At 36.0% G+C, this 26,382-nt stretch overlaps 1 protein-coding gene across 1 annotated transcript; it reads left to right on the forward strand.

Annotated features, from left to right (window-relative positions):
- The first annotated feature begins 338 nt into the window (after positions 1-338).
- Positions 339-2,084, forward strand: LOC112770283 (uncharacterized). Its single transcript, XM_025814667.1, has 3 exons — positions 339-399; positions 894-953; positions 1,048-2,084. The coding sequence occupies exons 1-3, from the start codon at positions 339-341 to the stop codon at positions 2,082-2,084; spliced, it is 1,158 nt and encodes a 385-aa protein (XP_025670452.1).
- Positions 2,085-26,382: the final 24,298 nt, after the last annotated feature.

Below are 26,382 nucleotides of genomic sequence, written 5' to 3' on the forward strand. Positions count from 1 at the left end.
TGTACAGGAACCCAGTATCTGTATTTGGTGGGTTCGTTCAGTTTCAAACCAAATATATAACCGATGAAGCGAGCATGCAAGATATGTTTTCAGTGTACATGGAAACTCGGTCACAGATATCATTCATTGAGCTGTATATTGAGTTTGAGCAGTCGGAAGCAGACCGAAATATTGAGCTGGAAAATTATAATATTGATAGTGAGGAGGAGTTCGAAAGTAATTATGAATGCCTTGATCCGGATGGAGATGGAGATCAGGTCGAGGACACTATGCAGGCAGATGTGGCGGATGTGGCAAATGCACTAGTAAACTAGCATCCGTTTGTGGAGCCTACTTTCATGCGCTCGCTGGATTTGGAGGCCATGCATACACCGAAATTTCCTAAGTATATGAATGCAGGTATGTAGTTTTGATACAATGTATGATAGATTAATATGACAGATTGATTAGTTAGCATGTCGAACATGTGATCAGTAGAAATGATAGTTGATTGTGCGAGCTTTTATATCTGGTAACTAGCGTACTTGTCAAAATCGGGCCGGATCGGATGGTGGGACCGGACCGGACTGGTTTGATTGGACCGGACCGGTTCAAAACAAACCAGACCGAACAGGTTCGACCGGGCTAGATCGGTTCGACTGGGCCAAACCAGATTGACCGGACCGTTTTGACTGGTTAAAAGGTGAATCGGCCGTCTAACCGGTTCGGTTGGTTGGTTGGACCACACATGGACACGAACACGAAACAAGTAATAACCCATAGGATATAAATATATTGGTATATTGGTATGTTGGTATATTGATATTGATTTTGTTATTATTTATTTTTCTTGTTCAATTTAATTTTATTCTTATAATTTAATAATTTGATTTAATTATGACCGGTTCAACCAGATAAACCAGTGACCCAGTCATTTGACCTGGTTGATGACCGGTTCGGTTCTGATAACTCTGGTAATTAGCGTTTAGTTTTTTGGTTGATTTTTTATTTCCTATGTATTTAGTTACTTATTTATATTTATATGACCAATTTATAATTATTAATCAGAGCACATAATTTCTGGTGTGAATGTAGCAGAGCTTCCTGTTGTAGCGGACGGTGAATTTATCGTGGGGATGGAATTCAGTTCTAGGGAGGCAGTGATTAAGGCGATGAAAGATTATACAATCCGTCGAGGCGTGGATTATAGGGTGTACAAGTCGGAGCCAACAACATTCTATGCTAAATATACACAGTACGGTGCTGGTTGTGACTGGCTGATCAGGGTGAGTAAAATGTCCAAAAAGTACTGTTGGGAGATAAGAAGGTACAATGGTAGTCACACGTGTACTCGAGCAACCATTTCTCAAGATCATTCCGAATTGGGTTCCGACACAATTGCAGAAGCAATTAAGCCGTTGGTAGAAGTTGACCCATCTATAAAGGTAAAATCAGTCATTGCGGAGGTACAGTCGAAGTTTAATTACACCGTAAGTTATTGCAAAGCCTGGTTAGCAAAGCAGAAGGCAGTGGAGTCAATTTTCGGCGGGTGGGAAGCTTCGTATGAAGCTTTGCCCATATGGTTTGAGGCCATGTGTCACAAAGAGCCATCAGCGGTCGCTAACTTTGAAACAATGCCTGCGTACCAGGGTGATGACTTGGTTCCTGACATCCGTGTCTTACATCGAGTCTTCTGGAGTTATTACCCTTGTATTAGAGCATTCCGACATTGCAAGCCAATAGTGCAGGTAGACGGAACTCATTTGTATGAAAAATATAAAGGTTTTCTGTTGGTGGCAGTTTCTCAGGACGGCAACAACAATATTGTGCCCATTGCATTTGTGATAGTGGAGGGAGAGACATCTGACGAGTGGCACTTTTTTCTCAGTAACTTGCGACAGCATGTGGTGACGCGTGACGGTGTGGGCCTTATATCTGATAGACATGAATCCATCAACTCAGCTATTGTTCGGAGTAACGGAGCCTGGTCTCCTCCTAGGGCTTTCCACATATTTTGTATCCGGCATATAGAGTCGAACTTCTTGAGAAAGTTCAAGGCTCCGTACTTGCAGAAGCTTATCGTCAACATAGATAAATTTGAATAAAACAAATTTGTTATTATCTAATATTATGTTATAATGCATGATTTTATGATGAGGCCTTTTGTGTAACATAGGATATTCGAGGACGGTTCGCGAGTACGAGATACGTTATCAGCAATTGCGCGAACGCGGTGAGGCGTACAGTAATTGGCTAGACAGGATACCGCGCGAGCAGTATGCCTTGGTATTTGATGGTGGATACCGATGGGGTCATATGACAACTAATCTAGTAGAGTGTATCAACTCGGTTTTGAAGGGAGCGCGCAATCTCCCAGTCACTGCACTTGTTAAGGCAACGATTTCTAGTTCCTATTCAGCTAACTAATGCCGTCACATTACTTTATTATCTCCTCAAACCATCATAACGTTGAGTTACACACGTTACTTTGTCATATATAAATTAATGAGCCTAATACCTAATTTATATTTATATAACTGATTCCTCATTTTTGTTATATTATTATTATTATTATTATTATTATTATTATTATTATTATTATTATTATTATCACTGTACGGGCACATATAAAAATTAAATTAACAACCATACATAATCTATTCTACTAACTAACCATATTATTCCTAAAGTAATTAACTATCTAAACTAGTTTAAATTAGTAAACTAAACCTAAACTAACGGTCACTAGAATAATAATAATAATAATAATAATAATAATACCTCGATCAGGGAAAAATAAATTTATTTTACTTAGTTCACTAATTATACTTACACAACTTTAACATTTGAACTAACTAACAGCATACATTAACTAAATATTCAAATAACATGTAACCTAATTATTATTATTTAAATTAAAAAATTAATTTAGTAAAATAAACTTACATAATTAGGATGATCAAGATAATTAACAATGTGTAACTCTGGACGATTAACATCTTTTGTTCTTCGTCTCCTTGGCATTGTTTAACTTGGTCTCCCCTCGTTGAATTTTTTTGCTACTGCTGGAGCTTCAATGGAAGAAAGAAAATGAATTTTGAAAGAGATAGAAGGGTCTGAGAGTGAGAGAGGAATGAAGTGGGGCACTGGATGGAAGGCTGGGGTTTTACTCGAATGTGAGAAGGGGTCCACTGGCTGGTTGGTGCATGCGCGATGCGTGGCAATGGTATGCAAATCAGACGGTCCGATTTGTTTACCCTCCACGCCAGTAATCGGACCGTCCGATTACATGCCCCATAAATCGGACCGTCCGATTTCACCTACGCAGCCCCCACACCCATGTAATGCACGCCAGACCCCAATAACCATGAAATACACCAAAGCTAGCCTCATATTAAAATTAAAAAAGTGAAATATAAAAGTAACATCTAAAATAAACGATGTGGCACTATTTTTTATAATTTTCAAATTAAAATCCTAATCTCTCTCCCTTTTTTTCCATCACCTTATTCCCTTTTACTGTGTCACAGAACTTTGGGAACTGTATATCATTTTCGAAACTTTTTATAATGGGAAAAGTATATTCGTGATCTCCAAATTTCAAGTATAATTTAAAATTATAAAAAATTATAAGGGTGAATTTATAATATTAATTTAATGGTTAAGTATTTTTTTGCCTTTAATATATTGAGTGAAAATCAAAATCGTGTCTAACTTTTTTTTATTAAAATCATCCTCAATATTACAAAATGATATAAAATCATCTTTTTCTATTTTAATTTTATTTTTTTGACCAAATTACCCTTAAAATTAATAAAAATAATATTAAAAAACAAAAATAACCCCCTTCTAACTCTTACCTTGTCTCCATATCTCTTCCCTTTCTTTCCTCCTATCCCCTTCTTTCTGAAAATGGATCATCTCCAGTGAAAAAAACACTTGAGAGAATAAAGTGTGATCTTTTACCTTTAATTCTCTAAGTGGGACCACAATTAAATAGGAGAGAGAAAGCAATGAAGGGTTAGATTACACACTGGACAACATCCAGTTTTTTTTTCACTGCAAAGGATCCACTCCCCTTCTTCCTATCCCTCTCTTCGGTACCTTCTCCCAACCACAACCCCAATTCTTCTTCTTTCTCTTTCTGCCACCGTACCATCTTCTCATCCTCCTCCTTCTCTGCCTTCTTCTCCCTCTCCATCACCAACCTCAACCCTTCCTCTATTGACGTTGGCCTCACCTTCTTCATCTCCCACGACGACCACTTTCTCGGTGATCCCAGCCTCTCCTTAGCCCTCAACGACAACCATATCGGCATCGACCTCAACGGCGCCATTTCAGCTCTGGCCACCACCATCACATCGTTCTCCATCACTGTCGCTCCTATCCTCAGCCACAGCTACGACAGCGCCAGCAGCAGTAGCTTCTCGCACCATCGTTCCTCCTCTTTCCCTCAACCGCGACGACGACAGACGGCAGCAACACCACCTCTCTTCTCTGAGTTTCCCTCTTCTCTCTTTTCTACATTCTTCTCTCTTGAATTTTTTGTCTTGAATTTGAATTGGTGTTATTGTTGTTGATGAATTTTTGAATCTAAATATATTGTTGTTGTTGACTCTGTGTTAGCTTTGCTTGTTTTTTTTTTAATTAAAAAAAAATAGTTGTTGTTGTTGAAGATTTGGGTGGAATCTGAATATATTGTTGTTGATGCTGCGTTATTTTGTGTTAGCTTTGCTTGATTTTTTTTAAATTAAAAAAAATAGTTGTTGCTATTGAAGATTTCGGGTGGAATCTGAATATATTGTTGTTGATGCTGCGTTAGCTTTGTTTAATTTTTTTAAATAAAAAAAATAGTTGTCATTGTTGAAGACTTGAATGGAGAGATTGGAGTAGGGAAGAGGGAAGGGGGAGGAGCCAAGGAGGTAAACAGAGGAGAGTAAAGGGGAGAGATGATAATAAATGGTAATTTAGTCCAAAAATTTGAAAAAGAATGATTTTAAAACGTTCAGTAACGTTGAGGATGATTTTAATAAGAAAAAAAGGTCGGGGACGATTTTGATTTTTACCCAAGACATTAGGGACGAACAAAATACTTAACTCTTAATTTAATTAATTCAAAGAACTGAAGATAACAGGTGCTCGGATATAATGCATGTTGACGCCAGCAGCAGCAACCTCTAGTTTCCATGGCTGTCATCCTCTAGCACATGCCTTGAGAATATCCTTTTCCACTTTGTCACTACCGGCTCCTCTTCCACCTCATTCCTCAACACCACCCACTTCTCCTCTTTCTCGTACCTCAAGTGAAGAGAAAGCAAATTGTATTAATTTTGGGTTTGAACAGAAACTAAATTAATGGATCTCTAACTATCAATTTGAAATTTTCTCAACAGATCTCATGAATTATTTTTGAAAATCTTCAATAACAATAATAATAATTTAATTACATTGAGCTATTTTTTAAAATTATAAATAAAAAAGAGAGTTAGTGGAGATCGATTCTCGCCATCGTCCTTTATCAATGGCACAAAACATGCCAACAAAGTTGGCGCTTCTTCCCTATCGCCGAGAAAGACATCCAGAAAATAATGTTTCATAAACTTTATTTAAATGAATTGGGACTTGAACTTTGGAACGGAAACAAGAAGCAACTATGGAGCGACGACGAAGCAGATTTCTTGTTCAAGATGAAAAGATTGTTGATGCTTCAGGGAGCGGACTTGACAACATGACTCGCAGTGGCCAGTGGAGTTGCGGCTCTGGTGGCATCCATTGTTGCGTTTCCATGGAGGCTGAGAAGAAGACCAAGTGACTTGACTCATGAGGCTGCATCTCTCCTCTTGGATCTGTTTGTGTTGTGCTTCAGTCCAAAAAGACCAAAAAAAAAATTGGGACATAATTTTAATTTAACTTTTTCATGATCATTAAAGCAAATAATAAAAATTGGACCAAGAATGAATCACAGCCACACAAATGGAATATTTTAAGTTGGTTTCTAAACTCCTCAATATACTTTTCCCACCAAAGATATTCCCATCATTTTCAATTATCTCACATTCATAATCATTTAGGTCCATAAGAGTTTTTCATCGGCAGCAACGGCAACAAATCTCTCTCTCTCTCTCTCTCTCTCTCTCTCTCCCCCCCCAACAGCGGCCCCAGTGGTAGTTCGTTCCTTAGCCATTGATGCGTGAGCATCTTTCTTATCTTTTCTTAGTAATTTTTATGCGAATTTATCGAATTAATTTAAGATTTAGGTGTTTTAAGCCACCATGAATGTTACTTTAAGTTGTTTTGCGATTTGATATATTACAAGTGGCATTCGCGCGAGTTTGACAGAATTCAGGAAGAAAAAAACTTCAAATTCAAGGCTACCAGGCTGGCATCAAACGCCAAATGACCAAGTTTGGCGTCAGAATACAGAAAGCTCACTATCATCTCTGCCAGGCTGGCGCCAAACGCCAAATTTCCAAGTTTTGTGCCAGTAGCGAGAACCAAAGTAATCCCCACACAATTCAGCACCAAATCTCTTGCTCTAATTTGATTTTTAAATCAACTTTGAATTAAGAACCTAAGCCTAGATATCTTCTCTTTTTCTAATTGAATTCTTTTTGAATCTTGAAAAAGTTAAATCACTTGAATAACAGCTTGAAATCAATTCCTCATAATTCTCTAATTACCTGGACTTAACATGATACGTGACATATAATCATCTTATCTTTGGGTACCTAGGGTTTGTGTGGCTCATAAACTAGGATTGGACTTAAACTTCTAATTTAAATTAAGTGACCAAGGAATTGACAGTTGGTTTTGTTAGAAGAGATTTAATTGCTAAGGAATTAGGGTTTAATCAATTAGGGTTTGCCATGAATTGAACCTTTGCATGATTAAAGTGAGTGATAAGAACTATTAATCTAAAAATCTAACATCTCCAAAACCTTAACTGTTTTCTCATACTATTTTCACCAACCGTTCATTACTTGCTTTCTTGAATTCTCTGATTCATTGCTTTATGATACTTGGAACATAAAACACTCAAATTGGCTTGTCTGGCTAGTCTAATTATCTAATTATTATTGCTCAATCCATTAATTCTTATGGGATCGACACTCACTCACCTGAGTTATTCCACTGCACTTGCCAGTTAGTTGTGGTATTCGAAATCTGCACCAAGTTTTTTGCGTCGTTGCCGGCGATTAACTGTGATTGACAACTACCCATTGTTTGATTACCTAGATTAGACGTTTTCTGTTTTAATTTGCTTAATTTTTTCCTTTCAGTTTTCGAATTTACTACTTGAATTTTCCTTTTTGTTTATTTATTTTATTTTCTTATTTTTCTCATCTTATTTTCAAATTTTTGCTTTAAATTACCTCCTTATTTTCGAAATTTTTAGCCCTTTTATTTAGTCTATTTTATTTTATTTCTTTTACTTAGTTTATCTCACCGAAAATTCTCTTCACTCTGACGTAGAGATTTCCACTTTTCTTATTTTCTGTTTGTTTATGAGTAGAAACATAGACAAGGAACCTCTTCTTGACTTTGATCCTGAGATTGAAAAGACCGTTAGAAGATGCCAACAACAGGCTAGAGCTTTTAGAGCTACTGAAAGTCTCAGAGACAATTTTAAGGAAGAAGCTGAAGTAATTACTATGGAGCCAAATAACAACAATAATGTTGCTATTCCTAATACTCCTAATGTTCCTGAGCAACCTAGAAGAACTCTTGGTTCTTACACTGCTCCAAATCCACTTTCTATGGCAGTAGCATTATTGTTCCTCCTGTGAGTACCAACAACTTTGAGTTGGAGCCTCAACTCATTACTTTGGTGTAACAAAACTGTCAGTTTCATGGACTTTGCAGGAAAACCCAAACTTGTTTATCTCTAATTTCCTGTAAATTTATGATACAGTGAAGACTAATTGAGTCTATCCTAATGTCTACCGGTTATTGTTCTTTCTGTTTGTTGTACAAGACCGAGCTAAGCAGTGGCTTAATACACAACCCAAGAAGAGCCTGGATACATGAGATAATGTAGTCAACCAGTTCTTAACCAAATTTTTTCTACCTCAGAGGATGACCAAGCTGGGGACTAATGTTTAGATCTTTAGGCAACAAGAGGGTGAATCTTTCTATGAGACTTGGGAGAGGTACAAGGTGAGGCTCAGAAAATGCCCTCCCGACATGTTTCCGGACTGGATACAGTTGCAGATTTTCTATTATGGGATTACTCAGGCCGCCAGGACCTCTTTGGATAATTCTACAGGAGGATTCCTTCATATCAAGAAAACAACTGAAGAGGCTCTAGAGTTGATTGAGATGGTTGCCAACAACCAGTATTTATACTCTTCTGAGAGGACCGCCATGAGGAAGGGAGTCATAGAACTTGATGCCTTAGACACTATTCTCGCCCAAAATAAGGCTATGTCCCAATAGATAAATGCCATTACTCAACACTTGGGTGGACTTAGTTTCAGCTATTAATACCCAAGATTCTCCCTATGACATGAGTGGTGGATTTTCTCAAGGTGAGATGCAACACCCTACTACACAAAACTCTACGCTTAAGTCATAAAGTTGAGGTGGTGAGGTATTACGACCTCTAAAATAAAAGTATATATAATAATAGTTGAAGGAATTTAATAATTGAGGAGCCTTAAAGGAAAGTTTAAACAAAATTCAGAAAAAATTAAAAGCGCAATGCTCACGTAATAGATACTTACGTACGAAGAAAAGTAAAGATATACATATACGATAAGAGTAGAGTGTCAAGGATACAAATATTCAAACTCCAAGCTCAACCAGCAAAACTAAGGTTGGCCAATGGATATTTACATAAGTATATACAACCCTAAGTTTCCAAAATACTCAAAATAACCCTAGTTCTCCATCAAAAGCCTCTATGAGGTAAGAGTAAAACATACACAAAAGGAGAACATATGTATGGAATGAGAACCAGAGATTCTCAGTATGGTAATGATGCCCACATAACTTACATATAAGGTTCCAAAAAAGCCAGAGACAATCCTAGAACTTCCAGTATTTAAATTTAACTTAAATTCATAACTTAAACCAGAAAAGTAGGGCGATTAACTAAAGGATTCTCATTCTAAACTAACTCTCCCCTTTCTGATTCCTTCTAACCTCCCCATCACCAGTGGAATAATCCTCAACGTCTCCTCCACTAACAGGAGGGATCTCTCTGTTGCAAGCACAAGCAAAACAAACAAAGAAAGCACAAACAGAAAGCATGTATAACAAGCAGGCAATTAGCAATTAACATGAATAAACAATTAAGTAAGCCAAGACAATGCACACTCAAACAAAATATACAAATGCACATAATACATGCCTGCCCTACGGCTGATGAGTCTTATCTGTCAGTTACATAGCCAACCCGACATGTCCGGTAACTAACCCGGACATCGTTCTCTTGAAAACCGGTGAGCGGTACAGTACCATGATTCTCACCTGGTGAGCGGTAAACCACCTCGATCCCCACAGATGTTTTCAATTGGAAAGGAACAACCTGTGGGCGGTAAATAACCATGATTCGCACCATCTGCGATCCTTTACAAGAGGTACACCACCACGATCCTTGCTAGGTGCATGAATCATAATTTCATAACCCATGGGCGGTAAATTACCACAATTCCCACGTCCATATCGACACTGGACAAGCGGTAAACCACAACGATCCTTGCTAGGTCAAAACTCAAAAAATCAATTTCATTTTAAATCATTATAAATCATTCATTCATTCATTAACTCGTCTATGGATCTCCGGCATATTCGCAACATTTCCGTACTTCCTCAATTAACCATAATCATAGTCACAGTCACTGTCTACTAGGGATATAGTGCCCAGCACACTCTCCAATCACACTCACTATTTATCATTACCACCCTTATACCCTCTCTCATACACCCACAATTCATTAATTCATATCTCAATTCAATCTCAAGTTCATCATTTGTCATCATCATTATCATTCATTTCTCGTTTAATGTTACCAACGCCTCATTAATTTAGTTATCACTTTATCCACACTTTTCAATTCAAATCCTTCACTTCAAAAATCTTCATTCACCCCCAAGTTACCACCTTCTCTAGGTTCACCCCTCTCCCTATAATTAGAAACTAAATTTAGGACCTTAGAGAGTAAATATAGAGATTTAGAAGCTAGAAATCATGTTTAAATCACAAAAAATATAACTCTTTCAAAACAGGCCTTGGAAATTTTTCATCTCGCGTACGCGTCACACTGCCACGTACGCGGAGGCCCTAGGTAGAGGCCACTAGCCGCTTGTGTAGGTGTTTGCATACGCGGGCATAGCAGCAAAGCAAAAAGCTGCTACGTCCAAAATTTTCTGTTTTGTACAGCTAACTTTGGACGCGCATAACTTTTTTGTTTTAAAATATCTTTCACCCGTTCTTCAAACGGCATAAACCTCACGAACCTAATTTTCATTTAAAATAAGTTTAACAAAATTTGAGGGTTCGAAAGCCAAGTTATGACCTGCCAAAGTTGGGTCAAAAATCAATTTTTCACAAAATCATCAAACCTCTATTTTTACCAAATTCACAATTTCATTTCAAAGCTTCACACTCCAAAACAACATTAGTTGTGCTCAAACCATATCCATGTCCTCTCCATACCTTCCACAACACACCGATACCCAACTTCATCAATTTCAACCCAAACAATTCATAATCAAACAACATTACTCAAAATTTATCAATATATCATTATCATAACTCATAATCATTGTCAATTCCTCATTATCAATCAACAAGCAACACATTTTCGTAGACAAACTCAATACTCAACACCTCATAATTTACTTAACCAATTCCATAACACCAATTCAACAATTATTCTCAACACATCCAAATCAATAATTTAATTCAACAACCAACAAATATCAATCATCAACAACATCAGCAATCCAATCCTATCTTACAATCAACTAACTTAATTTTTCATGATATATTATATTTTAATTATGAGAAACCAAAACTATACCTTGGCTGATTCCTCTCTAAGCTCGGAACGTCACAATAATCACCATTCCTTAATCATCCAAGGCCCCAAACGTACACCAACAAAAAATTCGGCCACCAAAAATCAACTCAAGCTTCCAATGTTCATCAATTTGCCTCCACAATCACATAAGTTAATCTAATACCATGTAAATACCACTAAATTAAAATAGGGTTCGCTTTTCCAACAATTTCACAAGGATTTGAGAATTCTCACCTTACCAACGTAAAATTGGAGCAAGACCCAGCAAGCTCACGAAGTTAATTCGATCCTAAATACCGAAATTACACGAAAAAATCTCAACATATTGACTCAATAATTTCAAAATTAGGGGAGTGAATAGCTGGTAATGAAACAAAGCTTACCTACTAAATTGTTCCGATGGATTCGTAGAGCTTGACGCGGTGGTTGCGTGGCTGCAAACGGTGCGACGATCAGAGCTCCGGATTGGAAGTTTTATGGAATTGAAATTGAATGTGGAAGGGTTAGGGTTCAAAGCTGATTGCTCCCTCCATCAACGTGTTTCAGGCCATTTGGGGAAGAAGAGTGCAAGTCTTGGTTTTTATATAGTGGGCCTTGAGCCCTATTTGGGTCCGGTCCAACCGGTTCAGCTCGTTCGACCCAATTTTGGGCCAAAAGCTTTAAAATTAGTGTCAAAATTTATATTTTAATTATTTCTTTCTTTTTAAACTATAAAATTTAATTTCCTAATTTTGCGGGTTTTATATGAGACTTTTGATTATAGTTAATTTTTCTCTAAACAGGTTAATTATGTGGGCAATTCCTCCAGACCCCCCAATAATGATCCTTTCTCCAAGACTTACAATCTGAGGTAGAAAAATCACCCAAATTTTGGATGGAAAAATCAACCATAGAGGCACCAGAATTTCAATAACAATCAGGACCATCAGAATAATTTCAATTAGAGTAATTTCAACAACAACAATTCACTATCCAGTTCTTTGAGATCTTATGACTTGGAAGGTTTAGTTGCTGAACTCTCCAAAAATACTATTAGTTTCATACAGGAAACCATAGCTTCAATTAGGAACTTGGAGGTTCATATGGATCAACTAGCCAAAAAAGGTGCTGAAATTGATAAAAGATCCACCAATACCTTTCCTAGTAACATAATTCCAAATTCAAGAGAGGAGTGCAAGTCTATCACCTTGATTAGTGGACAAGTGGTAACTACAGAAGCACAAGTTATTGAGGAGCCGGTTGAAAAAGAAGCTTCAGAGGAGGCACAAGCCAAGGAGAAGCAGGCCCCTGAGAGGCACCCTGATAATCCTTTTCCGGTTGATGTCGAGCAATACAAAGTGAAAGCTCCAGTGCCTGAGTATAAACTCGAAATTTCATATCCTCAGAGGCTTCAAAAGGAGACCAAGGACAAGCAGTTTTCAAAGTTCTTGGAAGTCTTCAGAAAGTTGCAAATCAATATTCCTTTTGCTGAGGTTTTGGAGTAAATACCTCTCTATGTTAAATTCATGAAGGAGTTACTTTCCAAGAAGAGAAATTTAAAGGGAGATAAGACAATGGTCCTGACCAAAGAATGTAGTGCCATAATTCAGAGTAATTTACCAAAAAAAATTCCAGATCCAGGGAGTTTTCAAATTTCATGTACCATTGGGAGCACAACCTTTAAGAAAATCTTATGTGATCTAGGTGCAAGCATCAATTTAATACCCCTGTCTGTAATGAAAAAACTGAAAATCAAAGAAGAGAAACTAATAAGGATAACACTACAAATGGCAGATAAGTCTTTGAAGCATGCACATGGAATAGTGGAGTATATCTTGGTCAAAGTGGAAAAGTTCTTTCTTCCAGCAGATTTTGTAATTTTTGACATGGGGGAGGATGAAAACGTCTCTATAATCCTAGGAAAACTATTCATAGCCACTAAGAGAGCTCTGATTGATGTGGAAGAAGGTGAATTGATATTGAGGGTGCATGAGGAGCATTTGATCTTCAAGGTTTTTAAACCCATACATCTCTCACGTTTAGAAGGCAATTGCATGAATATTGAGTTCACTGATCCAAGTCTCCAAGAACTCCCGGATGATGTAAAACAGGGTTTGCAGCTTAAGCCTCCTTTGGTGGGAATCAATATAATTTTCCCTAACATCAAACCTAAGTTTGGTGTTGGCTGTGCGTCATCCACCAAGGAGGAAGTTTCCAAGAAGAAAGTGCCCAGGGGATGAAGAAACAAAAAGAGCCCCACGGAAGGTTTCTCCCCAGGGTTGAAGGTGGTGTTGACTTGTAATCCAATGTTACCTTATATAGTAAATAGAATCCTCTCTCTTAAGAATATTGAGCTACTTCATGGGGACATAGGGAGAAAATTCACAATGAGAGGGAAGGAATTGAAGCACTACGGTCAACTCCCACCTTAACAAGAAATCAACTGCAAGCTAGTGACATTAAAGAAGCACTTGTTGGGAGGCAATCCAATCTTTAGTATCCTTTGATTTTATATTCATTTTGGTTTTGTTTGTGTTATTATGGTTATTTGTAGTTTTTCTTCGTTTTACATGTATTTTGGTCATACAAAGTGTTTAAAACAGGAACAGATGCGTACGGAATAATGTACAGACCACCCTGGAGAGAATTGCTTTTGGGTGCCCTGGCTCTAAACTTGGCTATCTGGTGTTTGACGCCATGGCATGCATTCCAAAGGAGTTTCACTTTGGACAGTTGGCGCCAAACTTGGCCATCTGGCATTTGGCACCGGAAAAAAATTAATTTTTCTTTCCTTTATATCACTCTCTTCTTCTTTTGCAATATTTTTTGTTTTTACTTATCCGTGCTTTCTATGTCCTTCCCCGTTTTCAATTTTTCTTTGCTTGGAGACAAGAAAGCTTTTAACTTTGGTGTTGTAGAGTGAATTCTCTGTTTATCTTATCATCAATTGGCACCAAAGGGAGGTTAATCATCTTCATGGAGGAGCACAGCCTGGAGAGAGAGAGATACCCACCATGATGGCTGAGGTGGTTCAGTTTCTTTTTCAATTCCTATTTCCCTTTCGCTATTGTTATGTTAATTTCCTATTCTTTTTGTTTGATTTATATGTTCTTTGCATGAGTCTTAGTAATTCCTAGTCTTCATATCTTAGTTTAATTATGTTTCAATTCAAGAATGTCTCATGTATCACTATCTGAGCTTAAATTCAAAAAAAAAAGTGGTGTAATGCATGAGTAGTTGAGTTTAAAGTTACAATTGTCTTGTCAATTTATATTTATTGGTATTTATCTGTGATTTTGAATGCATAAAAAAGAACAATGCATGTTTGACCTTGGAATAAAGGATGCCAATTCATGAGGAACAGGGACTTGGAGAAGTATTATGAATTCACTAAATTAAACAAGAAGTTGATCCTTGAAACAAAAGAAATAGCAAGAAAAAGAAAACAAAATGCAAGGCCCAAGGCTCTGAGCATCAATAGCTAGGAAGGTTATAATTGATCAAAGTTCAAAGAGTTATTTTCCTAACTATATGCTTGTGGTGTAAATGTGCCAAGGAAGTCTTGAGATAGAGTACTTAGGGTCAAAGCCAAATGCAAATAAAGAGAAGCTAAAGGTTCTAAGCACCACTGACTGGGAGAAATCAATAGAAAAAACAAATCAAAACTCAAAGAGTTTCTCAATTAAGTGCTTGTGGTATTTCTGTGCCAAACAAAAGTTTGAGACAAAACATTTAGAGTCACGGCTAGGCTCAAGGTGCAAAGCACCCAAGAAAAGAAAAGAAAATGTTGTGCTCAAGGATTAATTGGAAGTTAAGAGAGAAAAAATTAATAATACTATCTGGATCCCAATTCAGAATGACATTGGCATTTCTGAACTTCCAAATGACTATGAGATGGCGAAACTATTCAGAATCATAGTATTGTTAACCCTATTCAACAGGTAGACAGGAGCTTAATTGAAAGCTCAGCTCTTAGGCAAACTCGCATCTCAGGTTCATATTTTTTTCAGTTGCTTAAGGACAAGCAACAATTTAAATTTGGTGTTGTGATGCGTTAGCATCTTTCTTATCTTTCCTTAGTGATTTGCATGCAGATTTGTTGAATTAATTTAAGATTTAGGTATTTTAAGCCACCATGAATGCTATTTTGAGTTGTTTTGCGATTTGATTTATTACAGGTGGCATTCAGATGAGTTTGGCAGAGTTCAGAGAGAAGAAAAGCTTCAAATTCAAGGCTGCCAGGCTAGCGCCAAACGCCAGATGGCCAAGTTTGGTGCCAGAACACAGAAAGCTCACTATCGTCTCTGTCAGGCTGGCGCCAAATGCTAGATTGCCAAATTTGGTGTCAGGAACCTTGTAAAGCATGAAGTATTGCTGTCCAGATGGCACCAAATGCCAGATGGCCAAGTTTGGCGCCAGTAGCGAGAACCAGAGTGGTCCTTACGCGATTCAACACCAAATCTCTTGCTCTAATTTTATTTTTAAAACAACTTTGAATTAAGAAAAGATATTTTTAGGTTTTAGAATTTAAATTTTGTATCAATTATAATTAGATATAAAAGAGAAGATATCTTGTCCTAGGTTCTTCTTCTTCTTCTTCTTCTTCTTCTTCTTCTTCTTCTTCTTCTTCTTCTTCTTCTTCTTCTCCACACTTTTACACTTTACTCTGCTACGATTTTCTTCGCACCATGAGAAATTAATCTTCCATTGTTAAGGTTAGGAGCTCTGTTATTTTAATAGATTAATACTATTGTCATTCTTCTCTTAATTAATTCACTGGTTTATTTTCATGGATTGATTTTGTTCTTCTTCCTAAGAATTATAGTATATTGAAAGAGAACTCTTTTTCTAATTGAATTCTTGTTGAATCTTGGAAAAGTTAAATCACTTGAATAACAGCTAAAAATTAATTCCTCATAATTCTCTAATTACCTAGACTTAACGTGATACATGATATATAATCATCTTATCTTTGGGTACCTTGGATTTGTGTGGCTCATAAACTAGGATTGAACTTAAACTTCTAATTTAAATTAAGTGACTAAGGAATTGACGGTTAGTTTGGTTAGAAGAGATTAAATTGCTAAGGAATTATGGTTTAATCAATTAGAGTTTGCCATGAATTGAACATTTGCATGATTAAAGTGAGTGATAAAAACTATTAATCCAGAAATCTAACATCTCCAAAGCCTTAATTATTTTCTCATACTATTTTCACCAACCGCTCATTACTTGCTTTCTTGAATTCTCTGATTTATTGCTTTATGATACTTGGAACACAAAATACTCAAATTGGCTTGTCTGACTAGTCTAATCTTCCAATTATTGTTTCTCAATCCATTAATCCTCGTGGGATCGACACTCACTCACCTGGGTTATTACTTGGTTCGACCTGGTACACTTATCGGTTAGTTTGTGGTATTCAAAATCTGCACCAGCCATCACCCTCTCATTTTCTTCCTTCCTTTGTTCATCTGTTTCCATCAATTTTTTGTTCTTTCATTCTTTCCCTCTATGTAGATTTGAGAATCTAGAAAAATTAGGGTTTTAAAATTGAGGGGTGAATTAGAAGTCTAATGAGATTATATGTAACAGATGTCACATTTGCAAATCTGTTTATCACCTTAGCCAATTTCGTTATCCAAATAGGCTTTTCTTTATGATTAGATATTTTTGTAGCATTTTTAAATATTTAAGGGGTATTCTTATCGTCAATAAAAGTGGAGGTTATTTTTGTCAGCGTATTAATAATTCAAGGACAAAATTAGTGGTTTTTCCTATTAAATATTTATGCATTTTAGAATCAAAAGTCCCAATAATTAATTTTTAGAGTAAAGTATATCTTTTGTCTTTAAAATTTGTCTAAAATTTTAAAAATATCCCCATGTTTTATGAGATTTTTACTAAATTTTATGAAAGTGTTATTTTTAAAAATTCATAAGTTTGTGAATCATTTTTCTAAATTTGTTTTTGGATTAAAACACAAATTTTTTATTACTATTCTTTTTAGTTAATTTTTTATATTTTATTTAAATTCAAATAGAATATTTTATTATTGACATTTCTTACACTCTATTAACTTTAACACATTCTATTAATAAGTTATTGAGTACACAGTGTAAGCCATAGCTAATTTACTTATATTTTTTGTAGGCTCTTACTGCTAAATACAAACATATAGTCAATGATCTATCTTAAATTCACAGCCTATGCCCTATGAAATAAGTTTTATTTCTTTCATTTCACGCCCAAAATCTATAAAATATCATCTATAAATATTGTCAGTCTATAAAATTCTTTAATAATACATAAAATATATTTTTAATTTTAAATTTAAAATTTAAACCATTGTTTATTTCAAATGAAAAAAAGCCTTTTGAGTTTTGACCGTATATTTTGCTTTTCAAAAATGCTAGGCAGTGAAATATTTTTTTAATCAAGTCTAACTAAGTCATAATGCTTTTTCTTTTTCTTTTCTCGTTTAATTTCCTTTTTTTTTCTATTTTTTTCCTTCTTTCATTATCATCATCATTCTTTCCTTTTAATGTTGATAAAAATATCCTCAAAAATAAAAAAAACGTGATAAAAGTATCCATCCGTTAAGGTAGACATGCTCCATTAATGTCAGAAATTGATGTCGTAAACGAAACATCCTATTCAGCAAACAAACTCTATTACTAATACAATATCAATTTTTAAACTCTAATTTCTCCAAATTAGACTTAAAGGGGGAGGGTTTAAAAGAGGATAAGTGAATCAAATAGAATTAAAACACATAGTAAATCACTAAATAGCTATTTTGGCATCTGAAAAATTTTGCTTTTGTCAAAATGGACCCCAACATTTATTTTGTCAAAAATAAATGTAAATCTTGTATAATTAACGAATAATCAGTCAATAAATTAATTATTAATTAAAAAATTAAAAAATTAAATTTTATTAATCCAATGGGATAGAACTATCAAAAAACGAATTTTCATACTAATTTTAAAAGTTTCGGCTCAAAATTTGGCCAAACAGGTCAAAATAGTTAAACCGGGTGCAAATCGAACCCAAGGTCCAACCAACCCATCAACACTTAAGAGCATCAGCTCTTCTTCCTTCCCAAAGCAAAGGGAAACACGTTGGGAACAATTGGGGATAGAGCAAGAACACCAAACCCTCACTCAAAGATTCAAATTGCTATAACTTCCAATTCCGAGTTCCGATTACCGCACCGTTTGTGGCCAAGTGTCCACCGCGTCGAGCTATACAAATCCCGCTAATCAATTTAGTATAAAAACCTTAATCTCACTCTCAGCCTCTCTTTCTCCTAGATTTTAAAAATTTGGAAAATTGGTTATTGAAATTTGATATTTTTGTGTTTAGGATCAAACTAGCTTGAGAAAATTAGTGAGTTTTGTTCAATTTAGGCATGAATAAGATAAGGACTCTCAAACCCATATAACTTCCTTGATTATATGTGGTTGGGTATTGAGTTGTGTGTATAAATGTGATGATATGGATTAGGTAATATATACGTGATTTGGAGCATATTTGAGAAGGTTGGAAACTTGGATTGAGCTTGAGTGCTAAAATCTTGGTGGTGGAGGCTTGAGATTTTGCTAATTGAGGTATCTTTGGCATAGGGAGAAATCGGCCAAGGTATGGTTTTGGTTTCTCGTAGATAATATATAATATTTTGTGAAAACTTAGGCTTGATGACCATAGGATAGGTTAAAATGTATGACTATGTTAATGTTTAGTAATCTTGATGAAAAATGTTGATTTAGTTTGAGAATATATTGTTATTGAAGCTTGTGGTTGATGGTTGATGAAATGATGATTTTGATGAATAAAAATGATACATTGATGATTGAGTATGAAGTTGTGTTGATTAAGAATTGTTGGGGTTGAACTTGATGAATTTGGGTATTGATGGGTCATGAAATAAATGTGAAGTATTTAGGTATGTTTTGGATATGGTTGGTTTGAGTTGGAACTTGAAAACTCTTTGGTTTTGAAATGGAAATTGTAAAAATAGTGGTTTGTGATTCTTATGAAAAACTTGATTTTTAACCGAACTTCGACGGGCCATAACTCAGCTTCCGGACTCCCAAACTTTTTCAAACTTAATTTATAGAAAAATTGGGTTCGTAAAGTTTACGCCATTTGAAGAACGAATAAAAAATAATTTTTAACGAAAGAGTTATGCACGTCGGAAGTTTGGTGTGAAAAAGTACTTTCTGCATAACTTAATAGCTTTTTACCATTTTTGTGGGGCATGCATACGCGACGAGGACATTTTGTTCTGTCCAGACGTCTCGCGTTAGAAGTGTAGAATATGACTGAAGGTGTAAGTTTTAATCAGTTGCAAATTACGAGTGATTTAAGACTGATATTCAGCCAGCACAACTAGAGAGTGAAGAGCTACAGAAAATGTTAAAGTCCATGGGACAAGAAAAACAGGAAGAGATCAAGAAGGATCAAGAAGGAATTTCGAGGTATAAAGAGAGAATTTGCGTACCAAGTGTGGAGAACTTACGAAATGAGTTACTATCTAAGGCTAAGAGAAGTGAATTCTTAATTCATCCTGGAACTACTAAGATGTATCATGAATTAAAGCAGATGTTTTGGTGGCCCAGAATGAAGAATAATATGGCGCGCGGTATATGTGGCTAAGTGTTTGACATGTCAGAAGGCAAAAATTAAACATCAAAAGTCGTCTAGCATGTTACAACCATTAGAGGTTCCATAGTGAAAGTGGGAAGGCATCACTATGGACTTTGTAACGGGTTTACCAAGGACACGGGTAGGATTTTATGCGATTTGGATAATTGTAGATCGGTTAACTAAATCAGCTCATTTTTTGCCTGTTCGGGTAAATTGTTCCTTGGACAAGTTAGCAAGAGTGTATATCAAGGAGATTGTGAGATTCCATAGTGTGCCTGCAACAATTGTGTTAGACCGTGATCCCCAATTCACTTTAAGGTTTTGGGGAACCTTTTAGAAGGAATTCGGTACATGATTATATCTAAGTATGCTTATCATCTACAAACGAATGGACAATCAGAAAGAACAATTCAGACCTTAGAGGACATGTTGAGAGCATGCGTGTTAGATCAACCAGAAAGTTAGGATAGGTATATACCATTAATAGAATTTGCCTATAACAACAGTTATCATGCAAGCATGCGGATGGCTCCTTATGAAGCATTGTATGGACGAAAGTGTAAATCGCCTCTGTGTTGGTATGAACCCAGAGAATCAAGCATCTTAGATCCCGAATTTATAGCTAAGACAATAGAGAAAATCAAGAAAATTAGAACTAGAATCATCACTATGCAAAGTCATCAAATTATGGGCAGAGAAAGCCGTTAGAGTTTGAAGAGGGTGAACATGTATTCCTGAGAGTTACTCCAATTATGGGCATCAGACGGGCAATAAAGACAAAGAAGTTAAACCCTGGTACATTGGACCCTTTGAGGTGTTGAGACGGATTGGACCAGTGGCCTATTGGGTGGCTTTGCCGCCACACCCTTCAAACCTATATGATGTCTTTCAAGTATCCTAATTTCACAAATACACATCGGATACAGCTCACGTGTTAGAACTTGAATCAATTCAGTTAAAGGAGAATCTGACGTTTCAAGTGGTTCTAGTCAGAATTGATGATGTCAGCATCAAGAAACTGCACAAAAAAGAAGTCCTGTTAGTAAAGGTTGCTTGGAGTCGAGCCAGCGTCGAGGAACATACTTGGAAGTTGGAAACAGACATGAGAAAGGACTATGCAATTATTTACAAATAACTAAATTTTGAGAGCAACATTTTCTAATTAGGTGGGTAGGGTGTAAAGTTCAGTTAAATTGTAATTAATGAATTAATAGCTAATAAATTAAATTATAAGTGAATAAGATTTGGAAATTTAAAATTTATATTTTGGAAGGATAAAAATATTTAGAACATAAATTAAAATACTTATCCTAAAGGATTTGGCCTAAAATTAGGCCAAAAAACTAAGCAAACAGACTTGGGCTACAATTGGGCCTTGGGCCCATTCACTAACACCGTCAACATGTGCTAAGTTAAGCACATTGTCCTTCACAGTTCACAACACTAAACCATTTAACATTGTGAAGAGAAGAAGAGATAAAACCTTGAACAAAATCCTATTCACCTCCCTCTTCAATTACCCATATCTTTTGACCCGGAGCTTCGGTCGCCACACCATTTGCACGTGAAACCCATCTCCTCCTCTTCATTTCTATCTACAAATTTGGTAAGCATCTCCCTCACTAAATTGCAGTTTCATTTTTCCTATGAGAATCACATTTTTTGCTTGTGTGTTCATGAAACTTGGTGATTTGTGTTAGGGGGAAGCTTGATGCACCACTATTTCGTGGTACGTTTTGTACTTAATTGAGTGGATTTTATCTACTAAACTCACACTTATTCATATAATTCGCATGCTTTACATTTTCCTTCCTAATTTTGTGCTATGATTGAAAACATGCTTCTTTGGCCTTAAATTTGCTATGTTTAATCCCCTCTTATTACCATTCGATGCCGTGATATGCGTGTTAAGTGATTTCAGGATTTATAGGGCAAGAATGGCTTAGAGGATGGAAAGAAAGCATGCAAAAGTGGAAGGAATACAAGAAATTGAAGGAATTGCTGAGCTGTCAAGCCTGACCTCTTCGTACTAAATCGACCATAACTTGAGCTACAGAGGTCCAAATGAGGTGGTTTCAGTTGCATTGGAAAGCTAACATCCGGGGCTTCGAAATGATATATAATTTTTTATAGTTGTCATGATGTTAAGTGACTCGCACGCATGACCTTGCAAAAGTTCAATTGACGCGTACGCGTGACAGAGCCACATGCTGGACGCATCAGAAAACGCTGGGATGATTTCTGGGCTCCTTTTAGCCCAATTTTTGGCCTAAAAAACACAGATTAGAGGCCGCAGAGTGGAGGAATCAGAGACACATCAATTCATTCACACAATTTTAGGTTTTAGATGTAGTTTTCTAGAGAGAGCCTCTCCTCTCTCTAGGTTTAGTTATTTTCAATTTTAGATTTCTACTTCACTTTAATTTAGTTTCTCTTCTACTCTTATTTGTTCTAGCGCTTTAGTTTATTTATCTTCTCTTGTTGATTTATTTATTCTCCAATTTGGTTTATGAACTCCATGTTAGATTTGATTTCCTATTAATGCAATTTAAGGTATTTAATATTTATTGTTTCTTCTATTATTTGTTAGTCATTGATGGTTACAATTGTTGGTTTTAGATTTTACATTACCTATTACTTTTCTATGTTTTTATGTTATGCCTTCCAAGTGTTTGATAAAATGTTTGGGAGGGTTTTAAGTTAGATTTTTATGTTCTTAGTTTTGGTTGAGTAATTGGAGACTCTTGAGTTATCAAACTCCTTTGTTGATTGATAATTGAAAGTTGCTAGTTGATTTGGATCCCTCTAAAGCTAGTCTTTCCTTAGGAGTTGACTAGGACTTGAGGAATCAAATTGATTCATCCACTTGACTTTCCTTCATAGTTAGAGGTTAACTAAGTGGGAGTAATGGACAATTCTCATCACAATTGATAAGGATAACTAGGATAGGACGTCTAGTTTTCATACCTTGCTAAGAGCTTTCTTAATTATTAGTTTATTTTCTTGTCATTTACATTCCTTGTTCAACCTTTCAAAAACCCAAAAAGATACTTTTCCATAACCAATAATAAATACACCTCCCTGTAATTCCTTGAGAGACGATCTGAGGTTTAAATACTTCGGTTTATTTTATTGGGTTTGCTTTAGTGACAACCAAATTTTTATATGAAAGGATTCTTTGTTGGTTTAGAAACTATACTAGCAACGAGAATTTATTGTGAATTCTATACTAGCAAAAATCCGTTTATCAAAATGGCGCCGTTGCCGGGGAATTGCAAACGTGTGCCTTATTATTGGTTATTTTGAATATTGTGAATAATTTTGCTTTTTCGTTTCTTTGTTAGTGTTTCTAGTTTTAGGAGTTTATTTTCATTAATTTGTATTAGTTTTTATTTCTCTTGCTACTATGAATTCTCACCCCTTTGACTATGAGTTTGGTTACAATCATGTTGCAGGAAGAGAAGATTACAATGGAAGCTTGGATCAAAGATGGGACAATCAAAGATGGGAGGAGTCACAAGAATTTGATCAATCCTCTTGGCAACAACCACCTCCAAGGTATTATCAACAACCATTCTATGATGCTTACTAAGACAATGGTTATGGTGGACCTCTTCGTGACAATCAACACCCACCACAATATACCTATGAACCCCTTCCTCAACATAACTCTGAACCATCATACTCACAAGCCCACTACTACCAAACACCCTCATATGATCCTAACCCATATCCACCATATCAACCACCCTATGAGCCATATGAACCATACATAGAATCACCCTACTTCCAACCCAATTACTTCCAAGAACCACCACCTCCATATACACCATATCCATATCCATCAACCCAAGAGGCATATGATCCTAATTATGCAATCCAGGCAGAACAAGAGTAAAAGGATCGTCTCAAGAAAACACTGGATCGATTTCAAGCAACCTTTCATCAATTAGAGCAAGTGGACATCCGGAAAGTACACAAATCTCTCATGGCTAAAGCATCTCAACCTGAGGACAAGGAATTGAAGTGTGTTGTTGAAGAACTGAAGATTGATAGTTTAGAAGTTATAGTAAACTCTCGTTGCAAGTATAGTTACTAAACCAAGCAATCAACTTTTCTTACAAATGTTTTGGTTGTCACAAGTAACAAACCCCTTTAAAATTGATAACCGAAGTATTTAAACCTTGGGTCGTCTTCTCAAGGAATTGCAGGGAAGTATGTTCTTATTATTGGTTATGAGTTTTGTAAATTGGGGGTTTTGAAAGTAAGGAACCAGTATGTTAAATGATAAGAAGAATAAAATAAATAAATAACTATAAAATAAACTCTTGGCAAGGTATGAGAACTTTGGAAGTCCTATCCTAGTTATCCTTATCAATTGTGATGAGAATTGGATTTTTTCCCCCACCTTGTTAACCTCTAACTATGAAGATAAGTTAAGTGGATGAATTAATTTTGATTCCTCAGGTCCTAGTCTTTCCTTGGGAAAGGCTAGAGTTATTGGAACTCAAATTAATTCTTGAAGAATTCCAATTTTCAGTTAACAATGAGTTTGATAAATCAAGTGTCTCCAATGACTCAACCAAAGCCAAAAGAAAAAATTCTAAATTAAATTAAAAGCATTCATAAATAGAATAAAACAATCATAAACTGAAATACCTCAAAATATATTAAATAGAACATTCAAATCTTAACATGGGAAGGTTCATAAGCTAAATTAGAACATTAACAAGTAAGAGAATTGGAATAATTAAAAATAGAAGAGAGACATTAATTAAAGGAAAATATTGGACCTGGTATTGAAGCAATAAAATTAAAAGGAATCCTAAATCCTAATCCTAAGAGAGAGGAGAGAACCTCTCTCTCTAAAAACTACATCTAAATCCTAAAATTGTGTATTGTGAGCTTGTTCTCATGAATGGATGTATTCTCCCACTTTGTAGCCTCTAATCTATGTTTTCTGGGCCTAGAACTGGGTCAGAAACAGCCCAGAATTCGCTGGTTGCGAATTCAAACATGCTGATTTTTTGTCACTGCGACGCGTCCGCATGGAGCACGCGTTCGCGTCGCCTATCGTCAGGGAAACTATGGCATATTATATATCAAATCGAAGCCTCGGACGTTAGCTTTCCAACACAAATTGAACTACGTCATTTGAACATCTGTAGCTAAAGTTATAGTCGTTTGAGTGCGAAGAGGTCAGGATGACAGCTTTGCAGTTCCTTCAACTTCTTGTACTCCTTCCATTTTTGCATGCTTCCTTTCCATCCTCTAAGCCATTCCTGCCCTATAAACTCTGAAAACACTTAACACACATATTAAGGCATCTAATGGTGATAAGAGAGGATTAATATTAGCAATATAAAGGCCAAATAAGCATGTTTTCAATCATAGCACAAAATCAGGAAGGAAAACATGAAGCATGCGATTAGTATGAATAAATGGGTAAAGAGTTGATAAGAACCACTCAATTGAGCACAAGATAAACCATAAAATAGTGGTTTATCAATCTCCCCACACTTAAACATTAGCATGTCCTCATGCTAAGCTCAAGAGAAGCTATAAAGAAGTGAAGAGGAATGATAGATTAATATGAAATGCAACCAATCTATATGAATGCAACTACATGCAAAATGTTTCTACCTACTTAGTTAAAAGTAAACAAATCTTTCAAGAGGAAATATGAAGTGGATTTCACTAATTCAAATCATGAAAATGAAGTACAAATAGACTTGCAAGAAGAAAATAGCTCATGAAAGCAGGGAACAAGGGATTGAGCATCGAACCCTCACTGGTAGTGTATACACTCTAATCACTCAAGTGTTTAAGGTTCGATTCTCTCAATTCTCTACTAACCTTGCTTTCTAAGGCTTGCTCTTCATCTAACAATCAACATAAATTTAATGCACAGATACACATATCAAGAGGTCTTTTAAGGGTTGTAATGGGGTTAGGGTCAAGTGATGCGCATAAACTTGTTATGCTACGATTTAGGAAATTGCACGATCGGCAAAATTCCTTCCGGCAAGTGCACCGGTTATCGTCGTCAAGTAAAAACTCACAATAGAGTGAGGTCGAATCCCACAAGGATTGGTTGAGTGAGCAATTCGGATTAGAAGTGTGTTCTAGTTGAGCGGAATCAAGATTTAGATGAGAATTTGCGGAATGTAAAATTGGCGGGAAACGTAAATGACAAGGAATTGAAATGGCGGAATCTTAAATTGCATGAATTAAAGAGCAGAATGTAAATTTGCTGAAAGTAAAAGGGAATGGGGGTGATTGCAAGAATTGAGTTGCGGAATGTAAAGAGAAATAGGAAATCAGAAATGGGGAATTCATTGGGTTATAGGAGATATTGAGATCTCCGAATCAAAACATGTTTATCTCTTCCTCAACCAATGCGTTCATTGAATTTTGCTTGGCAATCTTATATGATTGGATCCCAATCCCTTGGCTCACCAATTCTCTCTAAAAACAAACAAATTCCCAATCCCTTGGTTTAAATGTTCATTAGAAGAGATGATGCTTGATCACTGATTATACCACACAATTTCATGAACCACAATTTGGTAGGATTACATGTCACAATATCCATCCAAACCCCAATCCAATTCACTGTGAGAAAGCTTCTCTAGCATGAATCCTCCATTCCTTTCCCAAGGCTCCGAAGGATTCCAAGTATGAGTAGTTTCTTTCCCAAGACAACTACTCAATGGAATTAGATCGAGAAGCTTTCTAACAAAAT

Source organism: Arachis hypogaea, chromosome 18 (genome assembly GCF_003086295.3).
Source record: "Arachis hypogaea cultivar Tifrunner chromosome 18, arahy.Tifrunner.gnm2.J5K5, whole genome shotgun sequence".
In the NCBI taxonomy this organism is placed as follows: domain Eukaryota; kingdom Viridiplantae; phylum Streptophyta; class Magnoliopsida; order Fabales; family Fabaceae; genus Arachis; species Arachis hypogaea.

What these genes read in the sequence shown, in the direction of transcription:
- LOC112770283 (XM_025814667.1), top strand. Translation starts at nt 339, where the DNA reads ATGCGCTCGCTGGATTTGGAGGCCATGCATACACCGAAATTTCCTAAG. An exon ending in TCCTAAGTATATGAATGCAG is followed by an intron (nt 400 to 893) that starts GTATGTAGTTTT and finishes CGGTTCAACCAG; the next exon opens with ATAAACCAGTGACCCAGTCA. An exon ending in GTTCGGTTCTGATAACTCTG is followed by an intron (nt 954 to 1,047) that starts GTAATTAGCGTT and finishes ATTATTAATCAG; the next exon opens with AGCACATAATTTCTGGTGTG.